General features: G+C 45.3%; 1 protein-coding gene across 5 annotated transcripts in view; it reads left to right on the top strand.

The window, feature by feature from the left end:
- The window catches only part of LSAMP (limbic system associated membrane protein), a 1,025,433-nt gene that overhangs the window by 848,681 nt on the left and 153,054 nt on the right, over nt 1–23,698 (top strand). For all 5 annotated transcript variants that reach the window (XM_087757641.1, XM_087757639.1, XM_087757640.1 and 2 more), the window contains one exon: nt 3,708–3,940. In XM_087757641.1, the coding sequence (XP_087613767.1) occupies nt 3,708–3,940 (233 nt within the window). The remainder of the gene's footprint in view (nt 1–3,707; nt 3,941–23,698) is intronic.

Consider the following 23,698-nt stretch of genomic DNA (forward strand, 5'->3'; position numbering starts at 1 on the left):
GTGGGCAGCCCTCCCTCCCGTTCGAGGCGATGGCTCCTGCTGAAGGTCTCAAAGCATTCTCCTGCAGTGAAAGCATCACCCCCTTCCCTCCCTCCTGCGGCATGGCTCAGCCCCATCGTCTGCGTTTTGCATGTGGGGAAACCAAGGCTGAGGGAGGCACATGAGGATGGCCCAGGTTCCTTTCTCCACGTCCAGTTTCCGTCTGTCCTCTCCAGGCTGGTTGTTACGCAGTTGTTAGCCACTGTGTGAGAACTGGAAACACATCCGTAGCAGCTAAAAATGCTGCAGTCGCTAAAAGACCTCAGGTGCCAAACTTTGCTGTGTTTGTTTATGAGAGGGCAAGGGGGGCTAAAGGGACATGGCAGCAAAAATTTTTTGTCCTTCTGTGGCTATGGTTTGAATTGGTGCTAAGATCTATAGCTCCTGAGTCCCTGCAGTGATTTTGCCAGCCGTGACCATCACCACTAGCTGGTCTTCTCATTAGCTGCATCAGCAGATGTCAAGAAATTAAACCTGAAACCGTAAGGAAAAGCAAAATGGATGGATTGCAAATCCTTTATTAGCATTCACTGGCGCTGATGGTAATGCTTTCAATAAGCCTAATGAAAAGCGTTTGACTGTCTCTGTGAACTTGATTATTGATTATTAGTGAACGATAAGAGTCGTTTGATATCTTGCTGATGCCATGCTCCTATTGCATTGCAGTTAAAATGTCAGTTAACGTGCCATTTAATATTCTATTAGTATTGAATTAGCACTTATTACACTGTGAAAATCATCACCATAAATCCTTATTAAAGCGTGATCCATACAGCTGGGTGGCATCTCTGGCAGAGTAAGAGGGTGCGTGTGCGCAGACGGACATACTGAGATGCATCATCCACGCGGATGTATGTTCGGAGCACGCCAGGACTTGGAATTTCCACATTTGTACATTGATTTTCCCTGACAGTTTGAGAGGAACAGGTATGCTGAACAGAGCAGATCAAATCCATTTCACTTACTCTTCCCACTTTCCTCCTTTCCTTCTTCTTGCTCCTCCTCACTTTATTTTGGTAGCACCTGCTAACTTATTTCAGGGGCACTTGCAAGGATGTCTGACTGTAGCTATTGACCACTGTCCTAGGGCTGACCTCAGCAGGTGTAGGACAGGTTATGACACACATTTTCTCTTTGGCAGAGAGGAGGGAGGGTCCTCGGCTGAGCATCCCCTTGGGAGCGAGAGGATGAGGCTTTGCTCTGAACACACCGCTGAGCCGTTACTGACCCGAGGGACATGACAGGGGCATCTTTGCTATCTCCAAGCAGAGGCGTGTAACGAGCAGGCGCGGGGCGGAGCCGCGGGGTGCTGTGCTGTTTCACATAGCACCATGGTGTAGGTCCAGAAAGCAGCCTGGCAGGGCTGGTGCAGTGTGCTGCATGTTGGTGCCCAGCAGCACTGATAGGTGTGCCGGTGGGGTTTCAGAAGTGACTAAGAAACTTCAGCTCCCACTGACCTCAGCTTCAGCAGTTAATCTGCTTAGCTTCTCACCGCCATCCCCCTCAAGATTTTCACAAATCCAAAATGTGCAGAGAGGGGCTTTAAACACCTTTGAAAAAGACCTAACCCCTGATTCTTGGTGCTGTTACAACTCTACGCAGAAATGTGTGCATAAGAAGGCTGGTGACCCTAAGGCAGTCAGCTCTGGAGACAGTCTGGATGTCCCCGTAGGGCTGCTGCTCCCAGTCCTGGGGCACAGAGCCCTCCCCGGGTCCTTGCTTCCAGCTCCTGTCACTGGTGATTACAGCCCCGGGTGGCCAACTGAATTGGGGCACCGCCACGTCGCCGTGGTGCTGGTTTCTACATGTAAGTGGCTGCTCATTGATTCCCCTGCCTCTCTTTTTCACAAAGAGCAGCTTCTTAAAAACAAAATGCAGATCACAGCTGAGAGCTCACCTCGTGTCAAGTGCCTGGCTGGCTGGGAGGGTGGGCTCTGGCCCGAGGGGCGAACCGTCGCTCCCCTCCCTTGGCTGGACAGGGGTGGTGCTGGCCGAGGTCTGTTGGGCTGCTCTCTAAAGCAAATGTTTGTCAGATCAGACAGAGCTGCTTCCAGCTTGGCCAGCAGTGTGGTGTGCCTCCCATCGATGCCCACGCAGCCTGACTTTCCTCCTGCCCACAAGTAACCCCAGAACAACTCAGAGAGCACCCATGGGCGTGCCAAAAGGGAGGGGGTGAGAGGTGCCGGCCGTAATGATAGGGTCACATCACAAGGGACGGCAGCTGCAGCACAGCATGAATGAAATACATTCAAATAGAGGAACCTGGAAAATGTCTGACCCATGCTAAGAGGCTGTATGAAAGCCTACTGTCAAATATTTGTCTTATCTTGAAGCCATAATCTTTATCCTCTCTCTTTGCTCTCTCAAATACAACACATGCATGAATAGTGTTGGGGAGAGGTGCTGGGTTATTTGGATGCTGGGACGCTGTGGGCAGAGCTCTCAGAGGTGAAGGAGCAACAGCTCTGGAGACTGAGCTTCCCTATTTATCTGCACGGCAAACATGGTGTGAGCTGCTGCAGGGCAAACCCTCTCAGCCTGTCTGAGCCTGGCCCTGGTGGCTACGGCTGCCAGGGTGAAAGAGGAGTTATGTTCCCATGTCTTCTTCAGCCCTGGACCTCTCGAATGAGATGATACAGCTGAGAGCGAGCAGGATGTGCCTCCTTGTTGGCACCTCCTCATCTCTTCTGTGCAAACCATTGTCTGGAGGTGGGAAGTGGTACAGAGCAGTTGCCTTGGCCAAAATGCATTTGTCTTCACAGCACCTTCACCGCTCTCTGTCAAGGAGCAAAATGCTCATCATGCAGTTGCAATAGGGTTAGTCTGTTCTCTGCCTTGCAGCAGTTGGCAATCAGGGATGTAGAGGCTGCTGGTCCTGCTGCCGCTCCTCTGCCTGCTGCCCCTGGCTGTCATTCCTCTGCTCCTGTCTCACCTGGGATGTTCATAGGACATGCTGAGTGTATCACAGGGATGGCAGTGACACCCCCGTGGTCTTTCATTTCAGCCTGAAATCTGCGCTCGCCTGCACAAGCGGGCATATGTGTATCAGCAAGGGTGTGTGTGTGTGTTAGGGGAGTGGTGTTTGAGGAGTGAATCTCTTTCCACAAAGCCATTTTTTGTCAAGGGGATAGAGAAGGGAGATACACTATAGGTCCCTCCCCTTGTGCTGCTGAAACTGAGGGATGGAGCAGCTGTGCCCTGAGCTGACAAAGCTGGAGCCCTGAACCTTTGCCCTCCAGGCTGGCAGGGGGCTGGGAATGTAACTCTCTTGTATACTTAACTTTTGAAGGTGAGGGAGAAGCACGGGAAGAACTCCTTCTGACCTTTCCTATTAGCAGGGTTAGAAGGGATTTGGTGACCAGGATCTCTTATGGCCTTCCAAAGTCACTTTTGGTGCAGGCGTAGACCACAGACAAAAGGAAAAGAGAACAGGAGGCATGGCTGCCCCAAATCCCATGGTTTCATGAACCAAAGTGTTCCTGAAACTCTTCAAAAAATCATTGTGAAATACATGGCCATGAGGCAGCAATGGCGAGGAGATGCTGTGGTTCACTGGCAAGGCAGGAGTGTGCTATGGAGTTTCTGAGCAAAGTCATAAAGGGAAGGAACAAAATGGAGATGTTGGAGAGGTTTATTAATCTCCCCGTCACCTTTCTCATCCTCTGCAGGTGTTATGTAGAAGACAGAAGCTCCAAGGTGGCCTGGTTAAACCGTTCTGGCATCATTTTTGCTGGAGAGGACAAGTGGTCCCTGGACCCTCGAGTAGAGCTGGAGAAGAGAAACCCCCTGGAATACAGCCTGCGGATCCAGAAAGTGGATGTCTACGATGAGGGGTCTTATACATGTTCAGTGCAGACACAGCATCACCCCAAGACTTCCCAGGTTTACTTGATCGTGCAAGGTAAGCAACATGCCTGAGAAGAGAGCAAAGAGCGAAAGACGCAGCAGGTGGAGGGATCTGTGTCTTTCTTAGAGAAACCCCAGGGTCAGTAGCCTGTGTATCGCTTTAGTTTACAACAGGATCCAAGAGGACTGTCCCCTTCCACTGCAGCGCGGCATGGCTTTACTCTGCTGTCAGTCTGTCCTTTCAAAAGTGGTGACTTAGCAGGGGACATCAATGATGCCAAGACATATTCTAGTATAATGCAAACCTGGCTTCTGGCTCTGGTTGTTCTGGCGCTGAGGGGAAAGCATTTGTTTATAATGACACTTGTCAGAACATCGTGCTTGCCTCATCTCTTCCCAGACAGCCCTCTGGTTTCTTCGTCTCCTCCCTCCTCAGATTTCCTTTCTTTTTTCTTGTGTCAACAAGCTACTGTGCTGTGTTTTTTGGCCTTCCATTGTCAACTCTTTGCAAGGCTGGGAAATTAATTTTCCTGGGCATTTTTCTGTGCCGGGTCATTGGTTTGCAGGGTGTGTGGTCGTTAGGCATGTGTGAAACCTGGTACCTGAGGTAGCTGCTGTGAACCTTATGCTGCCCTCTCCTTTTTTTAGCTACCCTCCTCCTGTGTGTGTTATAGGGAACTGGAAACTTGGCGATCTGAACTAGTATTGTCCTATCTATCTGCCTGCATTTATGGTATAACAGAGAGCAAACACATTAAGGAGTTCACCAATTACTGGTAAGGGCATTATAGGGTTTACTTGTTCCATCCTGTCCAGACCAGAATACCAAATGAGCCAGTTTACTCAGTTTTGGTTTGTTTTGCTTTTAATCTTCACACCATTCTGTCTATCTGCCTATTTATCTAAAATATTTATAGAGCAGCTTAGATAGATAGGTATGTATGAATGTGTTCAATACGTATTACAGATGTGTTCAGCTTCTACATTATCATTCAGGAAGGAGTTTGTTATTTCTCCTGATTTGTCTAGTAACCCAAAAGGCTGTGGATTTTATTTCCCCCAGCAAGTGTTTGAAACGCTCTAGATATAAATGCGTGCATGAAGGGAGTTTTCCTCTTGCTGGTATTACTTGGCAAGCTGGGGGCTAACTAGCATAACGAGTATTTATCTGCAAGGTGAAGTCCGGATGTATGGTCAGAGAGGTGATGCCTTACATGCAAGTGTAGTGAGACAAAAGACTCCTGGTTTGTCTTCTTGCGCAAAATCCTCCCCTAGCAGCGTGAGGAGCGGCAGGCACCAGCAGGCAGAGCAGCTCTCCCGGCTGGGCTGAGTGTTTGCTGGAGCGCGCCTGCCATGAAATGCACTTGCCAGCCCTGGAGGTGTACCCTGCCTCGCTGCTCGCTATAGCAGTGCATAGCTAACCGGCTGTAGGTGGTTTATTGCTGGTAAAATCTCACAGCATACAACTTCCATTTACCTGTCAAGAAAAATATAGGTATAAATGAATTTTAGAACCACGCGCATGTATTATTAATTTTATTTGTGCCTATTAGATACGGGCCTAAGCAGCGAAATTGAGTTATCTAGCTTAGCTTTCACCTAAATGTGTGGGTGTCCAGCTCTGAGCTACTGCCACCTTTCTGAGGATGAGAAAATTCAGGTTTTGGCACACCTAAACTCTGGATGCCTGTAAACAAGGTATCTGTGGATAATCTTTGTTTAACGCCTGCCATAGATTTAGGAAAAGACCCATTGCGATATTGTGCTTAGTTTTAAAGCCCCGGGTCCTGTAATCCTGTAATTAGGTGAAACTCATAGCTTTGATTTTTCTAAATTTCATCTGTTTAAAAAAAAACCAAGCAAAATAGAAATACAAAATCGTTTACAATTTGGAAGAGTAAGCCTCACCATTTTAAGCCATGTTTTTATTAGTTTAAAACTAATAAATAATTCATTTTAAATAATCTTAGCTAATAAAACTAATTCATTAGAAAATAGTATATGTTAGAAAATAATCCCTTTCCTCTCTGGGTATCTTTTTCTCATATTGATTTTTATTATTCTCAGATTTGCAGGTTGTCTGCCTGAAAAATATTCTGCTCCTAGTACAAACGAAAGGAGTTTGGATATTGAGTCATGCGAAGCTTTTTAGTTTTATTTATTTAATGTAGTTTCTTTACTTCTCTTGGTTTTGTGTTCATAAATTTAAAAACATCGGCTATGTGAAGCTCTGGGCATCCCAAATGTAAAAATAAATAAATAGAAGAAAATACAGCTCCTGAAAAATTAAATAACAGGGTGGTCAACCGATCTGCGTGGTAATCTGGTAGGAGGATTTCTGGAATGATGGTCAGTGATTCCCTTCGAACATGTGCAGGGAAACCAAAACAAGCCAGGGTCAAAGACTCCTCGCTAGCTTTGCGCACACTCATCTGTATAGCCACTGTGAAAACCCAGGCCCTATTTCCCCTAGAAACAAATGGGATAGCTATCTCAGAGGCCAACAAAAAGGTAGGCAGGTACTGGAGTTGTGCCAGAGCCCTTATAACTAGAAGGCTTCCATGTCCACAGTGCCAGCTGAAATAGATGGGCTTTGGTGTATCCTAAGGATTCCCTGCGTTTAGATCACCGCAGGCTAATGAAGTTGCATTCTAGGAGCAACTAGAATTTTCTCCTTTGAGAAAATCAGCTTTCCCTGGGGTGAGCTCTGCTGGCCAGAGCTGTAGGAGTATATCACCAAAAGAGGGTCATCACCTCTCTAATGTGTGTGCCCATGTCCTTTAGTATTTCCAACAGACGAGCCAATTCTGCCTTGTCACCTAGCACCAGTCTCTGCATAGACAGCCTACGCGGTCTGCTCCTTTCCTCTCTTAAGTGTGTATGCCCACTGATAGGATCGCTTTCAGCTGGGGCATATTGCAGAGGTATAGGGGGGTAATGAAATGACACTTAAAACAAAAAATCACAACTTGATAGACCGCTAAAAGCAGAAAAAGTCCTCTTCATAAGTCTGTCTTCCTTCTCAAACTTCAAGCCAACTCTGCTGGTAGAAGTAGGCATTCACTGCCAAAAGATTCATTAGTATAACTGTGGCCATCTCTTCTGTCTTTGTGACCCAGGTGGGCAGCACTGCTTGCAGGGTGGGTTGGACTGCAGACAGCTGTCTCTGCCCAGCTCAGTTGCTACCAGATGCTGGTACTGTGCTCTCTGCACTGGGTTGAACTCATGAAGAGACTGCTCTGAACCACCACCTCACTCAAAGTATTTTGTGCTGCCTCAGCTGGCTACTAGCGAATATTCCTGTTTACTACCCCAGATATTTCTGTTGGTATCTGATCAGAGGAGCAAAGAGCTGGAAGAACCCACACGAGGTGGTCTGGTCCTTCCCCTTGCAGTGAGACAAGATCAGCTATACAGTGGCTGCCCCTAACATGTATTTTTTTTAAGACACCCTGTGCCTGCATAGCCAGTGCATGGCCATTATTTCACTCTCCTTGCACGTGGAAAGCTTTTATTAACATATGATCCAAATTGATTTTGCTGCCAGTTGTTTCTGGTCCTTCCAAGATACATGGTGGTAATTTCTCCTCCTCTTCCTCAAAACTATCTTTTTATCTGCTAGAAGCTCATTAATCCCTGTGTCTCAGACCTCTCTAGGCCAGCTTAACAGGCTCACTACTTCTCACAGATCATATTTTCCAACCCTTATGTCATATGTGTTTCACTACTGTCTGATTTGTCTACATGTCTCCTTAAGTGTCCTGTCCAAAACCAAAGCAAGAATTCCAGTTTAGGACTCAGTTGTGCAGATAAAAGTACCAGCTGTGTTTTGCGTCTCATGCTTCACTTACCTAACCCCAGAACAAGATGAGTTTTACTTTTTTTTTATGAGTGCCTCATTGCTTTCGCTTATTCAGTCTCTCTGCTGCTTTCTAACCCTATTACTGGTCTGCAGCATAGTCTGCAGCTCATTCCACACTTCTGTATTTGAGCATTAATTGTATTGCCCCCCTTCCTGAGCGTAGCGCTTTGTGCTCACTGTTGTTGGATGCCATCTGGTTGGTTTCTCCATGGAGACCACTTCTTCAGTTTACTTACGATCGTGCTCTCCAAAACACTTGCAACTGCCCCCAACTTGGGGTCATCGACAAAAGTCAGGTGCCTTCTTTCTATTCCATCATGAAGGTGTTAATTAAAGTATTGAAGAGATCAGGGCACAAAAGCGGACTGTGGTAGCAACCCACTAAAACCTCCATCTCTGGTGGACAGCGATCTGTTGATTGCAGCTCTTTGAAGCATCCTGTGATTTAGCATCCGCCATATTCTCTTAGCTTGTTCAAGAGACTGTTGGGCCTTCTGAAGTCAAGATATATCACATTATCACACATACTGCTCCTGCATTATCTGCTATGCCAGATACCCTACAAAAAAACGGAATGAGGCTGGGGGTGACATCACATGCACTTGCCAAAAGTACATTGCTTATTTTTTCCTTTACTGTGTTATTATCCTCTAGGTGCTTCTAAATGGCATGTTTCATTGTTCATTCCAGTATGCTGAGTGACTTGTTCCAGGAGAATGCGTCATAGCGGGGACGCAATGTCTGCCCCTTTCCCAGCGTTACCTTGGGTTCTTGTTGTTGTAGGGCTATGTCCTCAAGCCCTTCTCAGGCATTAAGCATCAGTGGACAAATCCCTATAGTCCTTACTTGTCTCATCAGAGTCACAGGCATAAAGCCACAGAGATCTTAGCAGGCATGGTGTTTAAAAGCTTCTGCAATAAAGACTTAAGCCTGTCCAAGTCAGGCTAAAGGAATAACTCTTTCAACTAGGATGGTTGCTGTATTTGCTGTCCAGAGCCGTTCCAGCAAGACATCATTGTGAATGGAGACGGCTGGGAACTTTTCAGTGAAACTAAAACATTTCACTGGTTTTGGCTTTGATTAAAATTTCATCAGGAAGGTTTTACAGGTCTGAGGTGCTTTTTCTGGTCAAAATTGGGAAGAGAAAAAGGTATAGCATTGCCACAGCCTATCTAAAAGTTAGAGCATTCAGCTGAGGTATGGAGAACTCACATTCGTATTTTTGCTCAGATACTGGGACTCCTGCAGGCTCACTAACATTTCTTGTGATTTCCAGTTATTGGCTGTTCAGAGAATGTGGGCTCTCCCTTGTTTTAACATTCCATTAATGAAAAAAAAAATCAAAAGGGCTTTGTCATTTTGGCAAAACAAAAACACATTTGGAAACGTCAGCAGCAAATTTTCACAAAGAGGAATTCTTGTTTACTGCCCAGCCCTAATCACAAACTCCAAGTCAAATGTATAGCAGCTAAAGGCCAAATCCTACAGTTTTCTTTCACACTGATAGGCATTAGTGTGTGAAAAGAACCACAGGGTGTAGCCTTTCCCCATTATGCATTGCCTTTGTAGAGCTCCTTGCTTGCAAAGATTGAGACTGACCATTCATTGTTTCAAAGTGGTATAAAGATGTATTTGTTGTTGCTGGGATTTAACCATAGAAAATTTATTATTAACTCTATGTGGTAGATTAGCTGCGCCCCCTCTCAGTCCACTCCCCTGAAATTAAAGGACTTTGTGTGGGTGACTGGTAAAGCACTGCAGAGGGAAATGCTTTACCCAGAAAGGCAGCTGAAGCCAGCCGGGCTTCCCCTGTGTAAGCATGGCTCTGCCAGCGAGCCCCTCGCTAAGAGCTGGATCTAGGGCTGAGGAGGGAGGGTGTTGTCTGCTGTCCGCTCAGCCCTTGCCCTCATTGCCGAGGACGGTGATAGGGAAAGATTATGCTTTAGGCTTCGGGGCTGAGAAGGGTCTCTGTGCAGAACTGGAGCAAGGCATGTGAATGTGTTTTATAGGAGCCTGAAGTCAGATATCAGGTAGGAGGTAGCTTCTGCTGATCACCAGCCTGGGACCTGACCCAGTGAGCCAGAGTGGGGTTCGCCTGACCAGATGTAGATGTTACCACTGGAGTGGGTGACCTTGGACTCCCTTTGTCATTAGCGAGGAGAAGCAGGCTCTTCTCAGACACAGTCCAACTCATCCTAAAGTAGCCATCCAAAATTCATCAGACAAATTGACTAGTGGAAATGTCGGAGCTGTAGAGGGGAGCCCAGGGTGAGCAGTCCATATGGTGCCATGCATCCTTTTAGTCTTTCCAGACCCCTTTCTGTTATTTTCCACTGGAGTTTATTCCCTGCCAGAATACGGGGTTGGTGGCTGTCAGTGCTTGCAGCGGGTTGCTGGGAGAACAGAGCTGGGCTGGTTTTGAGCTCAGCAGAGCTGTGGTGGGAGCCCGTCTTTCCCTGGCATGCCTGGCCTTTCCACCTCTTCGGTCAGCATTGGAAGCAGAGCAGTTTGAAGAGAGCCTAAGCTATTTTTCCTTTGCTAGCCAGACAATAAGGATGTTGGAGTCAGGTGCTGTTCTCCGAGAGATGTTTTGCTTCCCCGCTTTGTGGGCGCAGAGCCCAGAATTCGGAGGGATCTTTCTGAGCGCTAACACTGTAGCATTTTCAATTCCAGGGAGTCTGCAGTAGGTAAGAATGAGCACAGACCACTTTGTCTTTTTCAGGACACAGCCCCAATGGGAAAATGACAGCGAATTTGGCATGCTGTTGCAAAGAATAATGAGATAACATGGGAGTATGAATTTTCTGGGAGGAAGAAAAAAGATCATTTTACTGGAAGCAGTGGGGGAGAAGAAGAAAAGATTGGAGGGAGGAGATAAATTCAGATTACTATGAGGACTGGGAGAGACAGGACCAGTGTGCTCAGAAAAAAGTGACAGCAGATCAGTTTGATGGGGGAAATAAGCTGAGAGAGCAGGGAATCATCTTGGGGAACTGAAGCACGGTAGATCTTGCTGCCCCCCTTCCATTGTTACCATGGACCGTAATTTCCTGCTAGCAAAATAATTCCAGAATTTCAAGCACACAGTAGTATTGGTGGTAATCTTTCTAGGTTTTTCTGTGCTGGTTTGTTTTGCCCAAACTCATAAATTGCAGGAAACTGCACCTGGTGTTTCATAGGTTACCAAGGAACTTCCTGCCTCTCCCCATCTAGTATTTTTATGGCCTCCCCATAGTGTCCTGATGCCTCTTAACTTCTGTTTTCCTATCTCCAGGCATGACTGGAATGTTTCTCTGCAGCACAGGGTTTGGCTCTGTTATATAGGTTGGATGTCAGCACTTCTTACTGCATAAATCAGGAGTTTTTTTCTGGAAATATTTTGGTGCTCGCTTTGCAGGTGCAGGCAGGAGACAAAAACAGAATACTTCAAAAAATGCTTACTTATTCTGGAGAAAGAAGTATTGCATAAAATACATGGAATGCTTTCCTATGGCTGGGAGGAAGGATCTTGATATGATAATCTAACTCCTTACTGATATAAATCAGCTTAGCTTGAGTGGTCTCTTTAGAGCAGTATCAGCTGATTTTGTGTGATTTTGTCTGATCAGCTGATTCTCAATTCAGACCAGTGCTGTGAAATATTTTGCTCAGTTATTTGTCAGTCTGATTGTCTCAGTCTGCTGTCCCAAGTCTTAACTTGGACTGTAAGACAGTGAAATAGGGACAATATTGTTCTCTCAACTCCAAACACAGCAAGAACCAAGTCTGCTAACCCTTGAGAGAGTGCAAACAACCATTAACTGTAAAGCCAAGTATGTTCCTGCTCCCACTGCGGAAAAAACAGTGGCCATGGTAGCACAACAGAGTTGCCTTGACCTGTTGCCAGCCTTGAAATTTAACCCAGTTTGCCCACAACAGGATACAGCCCCTTGGACATCCTAAGTCATAGATTCCCATTGCTTGCTCCCTCCATGATGGCCAGTGTCTTGTCAGTAGTGAGTGGACAAATTTTTGTCACATCCTCTTTGCAGAAAAAAAGTGCTAGCATAACCAGGAATGAATATCTTATTCATTTTACATAGCAGGCCTATAGCTGCTTAGTAGCTTGAAAATGAGCAAAAATGTGTTTTAAAAGATTTCTCAAAAAGATCTGATCTGAAGCTTGGATTTCTAACCCAAAATAATGAGAAGAGGTAAATAGCTAGTCTCTACTAGAAACTTTAGGATCAGCTTGTCTTTTTACTTGCAATATGGATGAAACCTAAGGTTAATTATGCTCCACATTTCTCTGTCTCAGAACAACCTTTTCCATAGCTTTGCTGTCTATTTTATTTTCTTTCTTTCATTTGAAAGAAATACTGCCAGGTTGAGGTTAGCCAGATTGGTGGCTTGCTTGGTTGAGCTTTTATGATATTCAGACTCCAGAGATACTGGGAGTAGCTTGGCTTCCTAAGGAAACAAAGTGTGTATAGGTTTATTCGTATGGTTATGCTGTTTGCCTGCCCTTCTGCTTGGCAGTCCTTTGCTCAGATCACTCCAGGACACCTCATACCTGCTGTGACCTTGCCCCGATAAGAGCTCCTGCCCCTCAAATTTTCGCTAGTGGACCCCAGTCTCCTCCTGCACCACTTACCAGTGGGATGCGTAAAAGGCTGTATGGTTGCAGGTTGGTTTGGAGCCACGTGCATGCCAGCTGGTGGGTGCCACCTGGACTAAAACTGGTTAAGAGCTTTGAAGGTTTTCTGAGGCATCAGGACCTAGGACACGTAGCTGCAGTAAACCAGGCCTTGCTAATTCCAGTGTTCATGGAACAGTGTGTTCCTTTTGTCTGTTTTTCTTATTTCACTGGTGCCAGTGGAGTAGATACTGCAAATCTGCCATGCTCAAAACTCCATATGGGATGAAATTCCAGATTCCTGGGGTCCAGCAGCTCATGTTCTGTGTTTTTGGCTGCTGTGTTACTGTCTATGCTTATCGTAGCTGTGTGTTAGTGGATGAGAACCTGGATCAAAATCTTGATTCCACTGAAATTAACGGGAATTTTGCTTCATTGGAGCCAAGATTTCATCTGAAATTGGAATTGGCTAGAAACAGATTGTAAAATAAACCTAAATTGAGCCAGCAGTTAAAAAACAACATCAAGACTTGTAGAAAGAAGGAAATTTATTTCCTATTTTAAAAGCTTTCCATTTTACTGTTTAATATGAATTAATTACAGAAAGAAAGAAATTTCAGGAAAGGGAACAAGGAGATAGTGTTTTTAAAATGAGACTGTCCTTTTAAAAGTGACTTGAGGATTCGAAGAGTGGGGTAAGGCAGGTAGGCATGGTCTCTGTGCTGTGCCTTCCTGCTGCATCCTTGTGTCTGCATAGTACATATTGACCCCAGCCGACCCGCAGTAACCGTGTGCTCCTACCATTTGTCTCTATCCAGTTTCTGGCCCTCATCACTCCTGAATGGATGAGTAGTCTGTCTTTTTGGTGTGTATGCATGCTATGCCTTGTAGGATAAGCCTCCAGCTGCTTTCCACAAAAACAACAAATGATAAATTGTATTAAGTAATAGGTTTTCAGGGTTTGGATTTTGATGGCTTTTTCAGAGCTCCAGCTCTTCTGTTTATCTTTAGAAACATTGGAATTGCTACCCCAGTAGCAGCTCCTTACTCACCAGAAAGTGAAGAAACATTCTGAGAAAATAATGACTTAATATCACATTTCCCGTATAGCTGCTAAAATGTCAGTAGTCGGTTGCTTGGGAAAAAATCCTCCAAAATAACAGAATAGCAGCTTGGTTTAATAAAGCTTGAGATGTGATAGTTAAGGGGAAAAAATAACTTGCCAAATGTGCACACAACAAAATAGACAAAAAAGAAGCAGATACTTAGACATATGGCTTCCATTTACGGAGTATTCAGGCAGGGAGCACTTTCTCAAAACCCAACCACAGCTTTTGAAAATGTCTTTTAAAAAAACAAATATTAGGTTAAAAAGTGTTAATCTCCAACAGAAAACAGGAGAAGGGCTGTTCTGGGAAGGAAATAAAGGGTGGCGTGGGCAGTCTGAGGGAGCGGGAGCACATGGCCGCTCTCATCAGCAGCACATGGCCACTCTCCTCGGCAGCGCTGGGTCTCTGCCTGTCACAGCTCCGGCTGTTGGTGGGCAGACCTGTGGTAGGAGAAACCAAGCCCTGCTTTAGAAGTCATAGTGGTGTGTGAAAGTATGAGAATATCATCAAAAGATCGATTGGTTTCTCAATGACACATTGGGAGTGCCATCATTTGTCTGCCTGCCTTCTGCTGAAAGACCCTCTGGAGATCCCCAGATGGGGGCTGCAAGCTTTCTCAGTTCTGATATCAAAAGGCTGAGGCTGCTGAGGCTTGGGCAGCACTACTTTTAAAATTCCCTCCTTCTTAATTTTCCTTCAGATTTCCCTTACATCATCTATTTGATGGCATGATCTTGTACTTCTCTGGTCTTCTATAGAAACTTCTAGGAACATCTTGATTCATTATGCGGACACATATAGGAATGAGGAACAGTTCTTAAAAAATAAAACTTTCGGGGCTACTTAAACAGAAAAGTAGAATACAACTACATTTTTTCTTCCCATTCCATGAAGGTTACCTTTAAAAAAAATCTGTGGAAAAAAAAAAATTGATAACTAGGGAGGTCCTCTTTAATGAAATGAGAATTGGATTTTGGTGATAAGTTTTAATTTAGGGCAAATAATTTAATTGGAATGACTCATTAATTTTGGGGTGCGTAAATTGGGCCTCTGGCAGCCTATTATCTTCTTTATTCCTTTCTGAGTCTTCTCTGTCAGCAGTATAAGAAAAGCCTTTTGCCTTTAATAAGGTAAGGAGACACTCCCTTTGAATATATGGGGAAGGGACTCTCATGGTGCAGTGATTTTAACGTAATGGCATCTTGCCTTTGGGTGCCCTTAGTTTATGAGCCGCTCAGGCTGCAAGACCAGTGAGTTTGTTTTCACAGCATCCTGGCATATGGATACTCAGCTGTGCACAGGATACGGGTGATGTGGTGGGCACGGGGCATCTGGCCATGGTTGACTTGGGCATAAGAGAGGTTAGTAGTGCTCTGCCTGGAAGTGTGGTCACAAGCTGTCTGCTGGATGCATTGGCAAAATTGTCTGCAAGGAGACCAGAACTATGTCACCAGAAGAAGTTGTATGTTAGGACTAGAGTACTGTAAACTGTACTTTGAGTTAGTGGGTGAGTGGGACATCTACTCCTGTTTTGTTAACTGGGAGTTTCAGCTCTCAGCTTTGGTATGCAGCAAGTATATCCATTAATGTGTTAAGTGCAGACAGGCAAAGTAAAACACACAGAGCTTTTTGAAGGGAGAAAAGCCAAGGCACAAGATCCTAAACCTGAATTCCACATGGCCCTCAAGCAGGTGCCACAGCAGCAGCTGTAGTCTGGAGAGTCTCTTCAAAATGATTGTCCCCTTGTTAGACTGATGGGAATGTGACTTTTGGGTATGTTCCTGTTTAGAATGCAAAAAAAAAAAAAAAGAAATCTTTGCAAAGAAGTAGGATAAATCTCCCCAAATAACCACAGAACAGACTTTGCAAGGTAGAAGCCTTATGACCTTGACTATACAAATCCAACGATGATCTTAGGGATTATGAATGCACAGAGCTCCCAATTAATGATTTTACCTGAAAGATTAATCCACTTGTTGACCTACAGGAAAGAGGTTAAGAACAAAAGTTCATAGGGAGACCACCCCTCATTAACCTCTTTGAGAGGAGTGTTAACAGGGTGGCAGCGACTGCTTCTCCTACTGTGTTTTTAAATATTGTGGATATGTTTAATGTAATTCATGGCATGACTGTGTTCCAGGAGAATATTTGCAGCTGTGCAAAGCCTGTGGACCATCCTTGCAACTGAGGCTGACACCTTGGTTATGCCTATACTCCCTCTGTGGATAGTATTAGAGAAAGCTCTGGACTCCAGGCCAGATGGATTAGACTGGTTTGTGTTCATGCTACTTGATGGTACTACCTTTCGGAATGGATAGAACATGTCTACACTGCATTGGCCACTGGTGGGGGACTTGGTCTCCTCCATGCTCCCTGTGGTGTCCCTGTGGCCCTGAGACATGCTTCTTTTTTGGTTGACTGATTTGTTATGTTTTCTGGTTAAAAGTGCCTGAAATAAGAAGGCTGGGACACAGTCTGGCAGACTCATGTTTTTATAACCGGATGCCAAGGGTGTGTGTTACATGGCACAAGAACACATGGAGGAATTTGAAAGCCCAGGGCCTGTGGAGTTGGTGTTGGAGGACTTTCCCACGTTGAGGAAGCCGAACTTGGCATTGTCTGCATGTCTGGAGTGGGCTGTCCATGTCACCTGTGCCTGCTCCTCCTCTGAGAGGGGATGCACTAGTTCATTCCAGGAAAGAGCCTGGGAGCGATCTCATGTTTGTGTGCACGGCTGTCCAAAGGGCTGGAGCAAAACTGAGAGACTGTGGTTTTCTCTCTGCAACAAAAGAGAACAAACCACATTGACAGTATAGACATAACAAAGGTCATAAAAGGTTCACCTCATTTTAACAAATCCAGGGTGTGTACAGGGTTCTTCTAGATAAATTGCACAGGTGTCCTATCAGAGGCAGGACTAAAATCCAAGTCCAGAGATATACATCTCTGTCACTTAGTCTTTTAAGTGTAACTTTCTTCAGGTGTTGCATCTCTTGTCTGTATGGACACTTAGTCATGCAAATATGCATACAGGTGAGATTCATCACACTTAATCTTAGACATCTAAGTGTCACTAGCACAAATCTAAGCTAGTCATCTGGCCCTCATCCGTAGTCTGTTGGGAGAAGTTGCCATGTTACTTTTTCTGCTGTCTGCCTCGAGACAATGTGATGGATCATCCTCTGGAAGTCCCCATTTCTCTGGACTACAGGAGGAATGTGAGTGACTAAGATTTACAGAGCAAACTTTTTGATGTCTAAAATTTGGTGACATGAATCCACCTTGTATGTCTATGCAGGAAAGATGAAACTGTGTAAGAGACTAGTTTTAGAGACTCTGGCATTACCCACAATCTAATACTGTCTCCTCGGCAGCATTGACTGGCTTTGACTCATCCTCTTGCCATAACCTGGACTGCGTGACTTTAAATACTATAACAATACTTTTTCTACACTGGATAACACTTTTGGTTATAATCCCTGATATATTTACCTGTCCTTGCATGGGCAGCTGCACTCCCCTCCAAATCTCTTGCTTTAAGCTTGACATAAATTCGTGCAAGCTCTCCCAGTGGAAGGTTGCCATCTTCTTGCCTGGGTACTCTTGCCTGCCATTTCCTACTGAGCCAGAGGGTAAAGGACTCCCCTGAAAAGATTTTGCATTTCCTGCTCCCAGAGCCACCAGCCCAGCAAAGCCCTGAGGCACAGGCTAAATTTTTCACTAGATGAGTAATGCTATTCTAGCCCAAACTATTCCAGGGTACTTCATTTTTCTCCTGGATTTCATGCTGCCCCTGTCTCTCCAGTCCTTGAACTCCTTTGAGACATCACCTATATAAGATTTCAGGAAGAAACTCTAGATATTTAGTCACTTGCATGTGCAGTTCTGGGGAGCTGCAGTGACTGTTGCATATCAGTGCTGGGTGCTGCCATGCTTGTTTCCATCTCGGGTGCTGCAAAGTCTATTACTCCCTATGGATTTCACAGTGTCACCCTCTTCTTCCTGGGGTTCAAGAGCACACTGCTGACTGGTCTCCCTGCCAGCCCTTTCCACTCCCTTAAAACAAACATACAAACAAACAAACAAACAAACAAAACCCCCACAAAACCCCAAAAAACCCTCTACCTCTCCATTTTTCTAATCCTATTGGTTTTGTGGGCACATTTCTGCCAGCAGTTGCAGAAACTCCCAAGTCTGCACCTGAACAGCAGAAACTCTCCTCTCTTTGGCTCCCAGATCAAATCAAATTGCTGTTTATTTCATTGCCCTGATAAATTTTTTATTAACTGTGTTAGAAGTCTGAGAGGAAGAGAGAGGGGGAAGAGAAAGAAAAAAGCTGTTCAGGAATGTAGACTGGGCAAAGTGCCAATGATTAATGGGGTAGCAGTGACCAGCGGGTATTTGAAAATTTGCCGGTGCCAACTGCCAGGAGGTTTTTGCTGCCTGTGACAGCTGGTCATCGTTATTGGACGACTGCTTCTGTGTACATCTTAGATCTGTGTCTTTGTATATCTCTTACCAAGTCACTCTCAGTTTCTGTTTTGCAGGGACATACTGAAGCAATTAGGGCATGTTGGATGATTGCAGAGATGAGTGAACAGTGTTGGGTAATATACAAAAAATACAATTTCTCTTCCATTGTAGCCCTAATTCGCCTGTCTCAAAATGAGCTTAAACCACTGTCCCAGAGACAGGCCTCACTCAGCATTGTATGAATTTGAATTGTGGCTTTGCAGCTCTACCCAACCACTTGGTTATTCCTTATTCATTGCTGCTACAGGGCACTTGGCCTCTTCAAAGACCATTACAGCCCATTCTGAGTGATAGCCCTGTTTAAGGAAGCAAATCCCACCTTTTGATGCACCATATATGTTGCTATGTGTCTGCTGGCCCACTAATGAAATAGTGAACATCTAATCTTGATGAAAGGTTGCAAACTCAGATGGTTTCTACTGCGCAGTAGCTGCTAATGAGGGCAAACTGAGACTGCTGACCATGCCACCGAACCTGAGGGAAAGGATCTATAAGGGTAAATGTCTTGTATGTATCTGCCAGAAGCCCATCCAAGAGGCATTGTGTCTCCTTGGGAATGCAGTAAATGCAGCAGATAGGCCAAAGCGTAATAATTGATGTAGAGAAGGATTTCAGAACACAAGGGTTAAGTACAATGCAGGCACATTCAGGTGGGAGGGAAGTGGTGATAGTGTTCATCTGTCTGCAGAGAAGTCAGGGGACATAAAAGCCTTGTATCCAGCTCACTGAAATTTTTCCTCTGGAGCTCCCCACGAGGGGCAGCTGCTTGGCTACACATAAGCTTTAGGTGCGTGAAGACTTCTTTAGGATCTAGAGGGGTCTCAGAGGCAAAATGCACCCATGGTGCCTGACATGAAAGGAACAGGTGAAATAGGAAATTGTCGTGGATGCTAATCCTCCCGTTTTTTTATAGTTTCTGTTCCTCCTTGGTCTGGTACACTCAGCCATTGGCCGGTTCTGGAAGGGGAAGCTCAGACCACTGACAGAAAGAGCAGTCCTGAGCTCTTAGGAGATGTACGGTTATGCCTTCTCAGGAGCTTTCCAACCCAGTACTATAGAGCTAACAGCAGAGTGACCTGATTTTTTTTGAAAAGCATAACTGGGGCACACTCGACACCATGCAGGGAGAGAAGGAATGTAGTTTTTTTTGGATGAATAGCTTTTTCTTTTCATGGCAGCCTCAGAAGCCTTGAATGGGAAGAAATTGTGATTCTTGGGATGGATCTGCCGTTCAGTTGGAGAGGAGGCTGAAGTGGATCTTGAGGAACGTAGTTCAGCCAGGGATGTTGAGCTTGGGAAATAGAGAGGATAGTGAGTCCTCTGGACTAAAGCTCCTGTAGGACACAGCACCTCAGCAGGGAAATACAGTAACAGCATTGTTTACTTTCTGTAAGTATGAACAAGTATCCATGCTGTGAACATTTTTACTTTTTTTACTTCTACATCTCTGCGATAAAACATAGTAAAAATTACTGTGCCCCAAACCCAAGTACAGAGGTATTCCAGACTGTGTCCCCATACGTCATTGTGAGGCAGCCTACAAACCTCATGAGGCATTAGCTGGTGGAGGGAAGGAGGAACTCTTTAATTGGATCCAGAGTGTTGTAAATCAGTGGGAAAATGCTTCTCATAACTTCACTGGTATTTTAGTTTATCATCAATTAAGGTTGCCTCTTACAGGGTCTCAAAGCATGCCACAGTTCAGGTTCTTCAGTGAATTTGTTCATTAGAGGGCCAATCACTGAGTTGCCTGCCGTGGTAAAGCAGGTGATCATAGAATCATAGAATCATTGAATGGTTTGGGTTGGAAGTGACCTTAAAGATCATCTAGTTCCAATCCCCCCTTCCATGGGCAGGGACACCTTCCACTAGACCAGGTTGCTCAAAGCCCCATCCAGCCTGGCCTTCAACACTTCCAGGGATGGGGCATCCACAACTTGACATATGTCAGTTTTCTTCTCCTTCCCTTTTGCTGCTAGTGAGTTCTTGCCATCCCCATCGTGTCTTCATTTCACTCATTCACAGTGACACAAAATGTCTCCTGCCTGAGGTCAATCTCCCTGTGATAAAAGTCTTCCATAGAATTAGTCAGGCTGGAAGACAGGCAGATATCAAAAACATAAGCCTTCAGAAAATGGTGGCAGGCTGTCAGTTCCCATTAGCTAATGCTACCTGGGCAGCCTGCTGACTCTTCACCATTGTAGGTGGGAGAGATGAGTTTTAATGAGCAGCAGAGGGAGTGGAGAGGGAAAAAAAAAGAAAGTAGTTTAGACTAGAAGTGATACTTTTGGTAGTGGATCACATACATACATGTGTGCATGCCTGTGTCCGAGCTAGTGTACTGAAGTATCGAAATGAAGTGAGCAATAACTGTGTGGCTTGCCAGGCCTCTGCAGGAACTTTGTCATGCAAGTGATTGCATCCTGGCCCTTCTTTCTTCAGTGGCTTCCTCCTGTCTGTTCTCCAGCAACATCGATCAATACAAGTAGAATTGTAGTGAACTGCAAAGACAAATACGCTAAAATTTAAAAGAGGGAGATCTGCGAATCCTGGTTAAATGATAATGCAGTAGAAGATGTAGTATTTGAGAGCTGGTTTATATCAGTGCAACTTCACTGACTTAACAGAAGTTGCTCCTGATGTATTCCAGACTAGTGCTGGGGTGTGCTGAATTGGATCAAGGTGCAAAAACACCCTGCAAACAACTATCAGGCTCACCAAGTATTTAAGGAAGTTGTGTACTTCTCAATGGAGGTCATAGGTAGGATTAACAAGGGCAGATCAGGAATGGGATGTATTCAGCTGTGAAATAGCCTCCCAAGGGCAAAGGTAGAAGAGTCATTTCCCAGAAACTTTAAAGACTAGTTGGCCAAAACACTATTAGATATGCAGCAAAGAACAAACCTGCCTTTCCGAATGCCCCCAGCTCTGGAAGACAGAATAAGTGTGCAAATGATTCTTTTGTCTCTAGAGTATGTGAACATCTGAGATCTGAATTGCTGCAGGTCCCATTCTTCTCCCTGGCATTCGACCTATATTTCAATTCTAATTGACTTAGAGAGAAGACTCGTAAGGCTTTCTCTTTTTCGCCCAGATGCTGAATCCTCAATGAAAATATAAACTGTGTCATTAGATGTTGGGTGGATGTTGAGCATAAAGGAGATGGTTTAAGCTGAAAACTGCACAGCTTATTCCAATTAGTCATTCTGCATATAAAATGCTCTCAGTGGCTCTACTTTTAGCGGGAAAAGACATTACTATAACTGAATACATCCCCACTGGATATTTTTATTAACACAAAAGTTGATGGTGCGTTAGTGTTGGAGATGTCATGTCCCCATTTAGTTCATCTCCATCATCTTCCTCCCTGCTGGGAGCCGCTTTTACTTCTTCAGGAAATGCATTGTCTGCCAGGGCCCTGAGTGCACTAATTAGACCTTGACCAGTCTCCCCAGGGGTATCCACCTACCCTCTGACCAGGGGCTCCATGTAAGCTCAGGCCTGGATCTGCGTGATAGGTGTACCTGTCTCCAGCTGTGTCTCTGGTGCCATCTCTTGGCTGGACCTTGGACTTACGTGGTAGGTGGCTTATCTCTAGTCTTGTCTCTGGCCTTGTCTTCCTGCATGGACCCTGGATCCAGTTCACCATCTCAGCATGTCTGGGACTGTTGATGAACTGTGATACCAGCACCTGGCTTTGCCCACTCTATTCAGATCCCATGGGACTACGCCCAACTGGTGAGGACACTGCCATGGTCACCCTCAGCACATTGTCAGTGCAAGTTATGTGACTGTGCAAATTTTGGGTGGGACTTACCTCACTGAACTACAGTTCAGTATCCTTCTCATAGGCATCTAACCTAAGGTAGTCTTGGAAATGCTTGGAATGTATGGACCTCTCAAAGTCTCTCTCGCTGTCTTCGTTGACTGTAGGCTTAGATTAAAAAATGCACTTACATTAGATGTCTTATTTTATGAGAGTAAATTAACTGAGGTGGAATACCACCACCCTTACCAGCTTAAACTTGATGTGTAAGCTGTACTCCAGTTTGTTTTCTTAAGAAAATTGCATTTACGCCTCTACTGACAGCCTGATTCTGATTGTTTCTGGGAGAGCAAATAGGGTTATGTTTGTATAAGCAGGAAGAGAACTGGATCAGCATTAAAGGTTCCCAATAACCTGAGACAAAATAGCTTCTTCCTCATTACAGTCTATCACTAATGAGGTGCTTGTGGGCCTCCAAGTCCTTCTTTGGATGACCACTAAAAATATCTGTTCTGGTTTATGCATCAGAGGGCACCTTATGTAGAGGTGCACCTTGCTTCATGTATTATTAGGAAGTATTAGAAGCATTTTCCTCTGTTTTGCTGTCTGTCCCCAAGGGTTTCCCCACTATCTCACTGCACATTCACCACAGGGAAGGGAGTCTAGCATACTGTTGGGACTTGACTCAGTGTTTGACCATTACATTGCTGAAGGCCAGGGTGGAAATTAGGATTGTAATTCTGTCTTTCGAGTTTAAAAGGGTTTGGGCCCTTTAGATAAGAAGAAGGATCCCCTTGCTTGAGCCAATAGAGCTCTCAGCAGCTCATGGCCAAAAGAAGAGATGCATCTCAAATGTTCAGTCACACCCTTAACTGGAGCCCCCTACATACAGTCGTATAGTGTCAGCAGTAAGTCTCTGGAACAATCAGGAAGATAGCTTCCTGAGCGGCTCCTACAGCGTGTTACCACTTCCCTAGGAGATTTAGTTTTGGTACGGCTTGGTCTTCTGGGGTTTGACAATACGAGGCTCCCAGTCCTGTTTCCTTATTCTTTGGAGCTGGACTGCCTGAGAGGCTTGACTTCTTCCTTGTTTGGGGTGCAAAGGGCACACACATATTTCGGTTTGCTCTCATAACCATTGCAAACTGACAACCAATACAAAGAAGAGAAGAGTGTAAATCTCTCCTTGTGTTAGGGTTGCCTGGATCTGTCTAAGGCCCCAAGAAGACCACTGGGCACTTCCACGTTACTGTTGACTGTTGTTGCAGACAGTCAAATACTGTGACAGACAGCACATTCAAAGCCTTTAAATAGGTTAAAAAAATAGGTTGCACCTCATCCACAGGGCAAAAAAAGAAAAGAAAAGAAAAAAAAGTTGCATTCTCCCTGTTCCTCCAGAGCAAGTAGCTAGTTGTTGGCAGAGTTTCTGTGCCTGAAGGCATCGCAATATAATGTGTCTCATAATGGCTGCACACTGCCTGCTGTGAGCTGTGGGATTTGGAGAAGAGCAACCCAGGCTGGCCAGGAGAGCAGCACACACAGCTGGCTCCCAGCTGCTGTTGTCTTTCTATTACCTGGTGCTGCCTTCTCATCAAGTGTGAAGGTGAGGTACGGCTCCTCCGGCAGCCAGGCCATCCCTGCCTCATCCTGCCACACCAGCTGTGGGTGAGCTTCGCCTCCTCACTAAGGGAGTACATGAAACAGCAAACAAAATGTGTGTGATGAGCAGCGTGCAAACAGGCAGCACTCTTCCTGCTAAAATACTCAGCTGGGATCTGTGGTGGCTGCTCCTGGAACAGGGCAGCGGGAAAGCCGAGGCAGGCCTGACCAAGCAGTGCGAATGAAGCAGTAGGGAAAGGAGGCTTTGCTCTCCTTCGGAGTAGAGAGGAAGGGTGCTCCAGTGTTTGGTACCTACTGGGGGTATCTAG

The sequence above is a fragment of the Nipponia nippon genome, unplaced genomic scaffold, assembly GCF_047370975.1.
Source record: "Nipponia nippon isolate SJK-2023a ecotype South Korea unplaced genomic scaffold, ASM4737097v1 scaffold_2, whole genome shotgun sequence".
NCBI classification, from domain to species: domain Eukaryota; kingdom Metazoa; phylum Chordata; class Aves; order Pelecaniformes; family Threskiornithidae; genus Nipponia; species Nipponia nippon.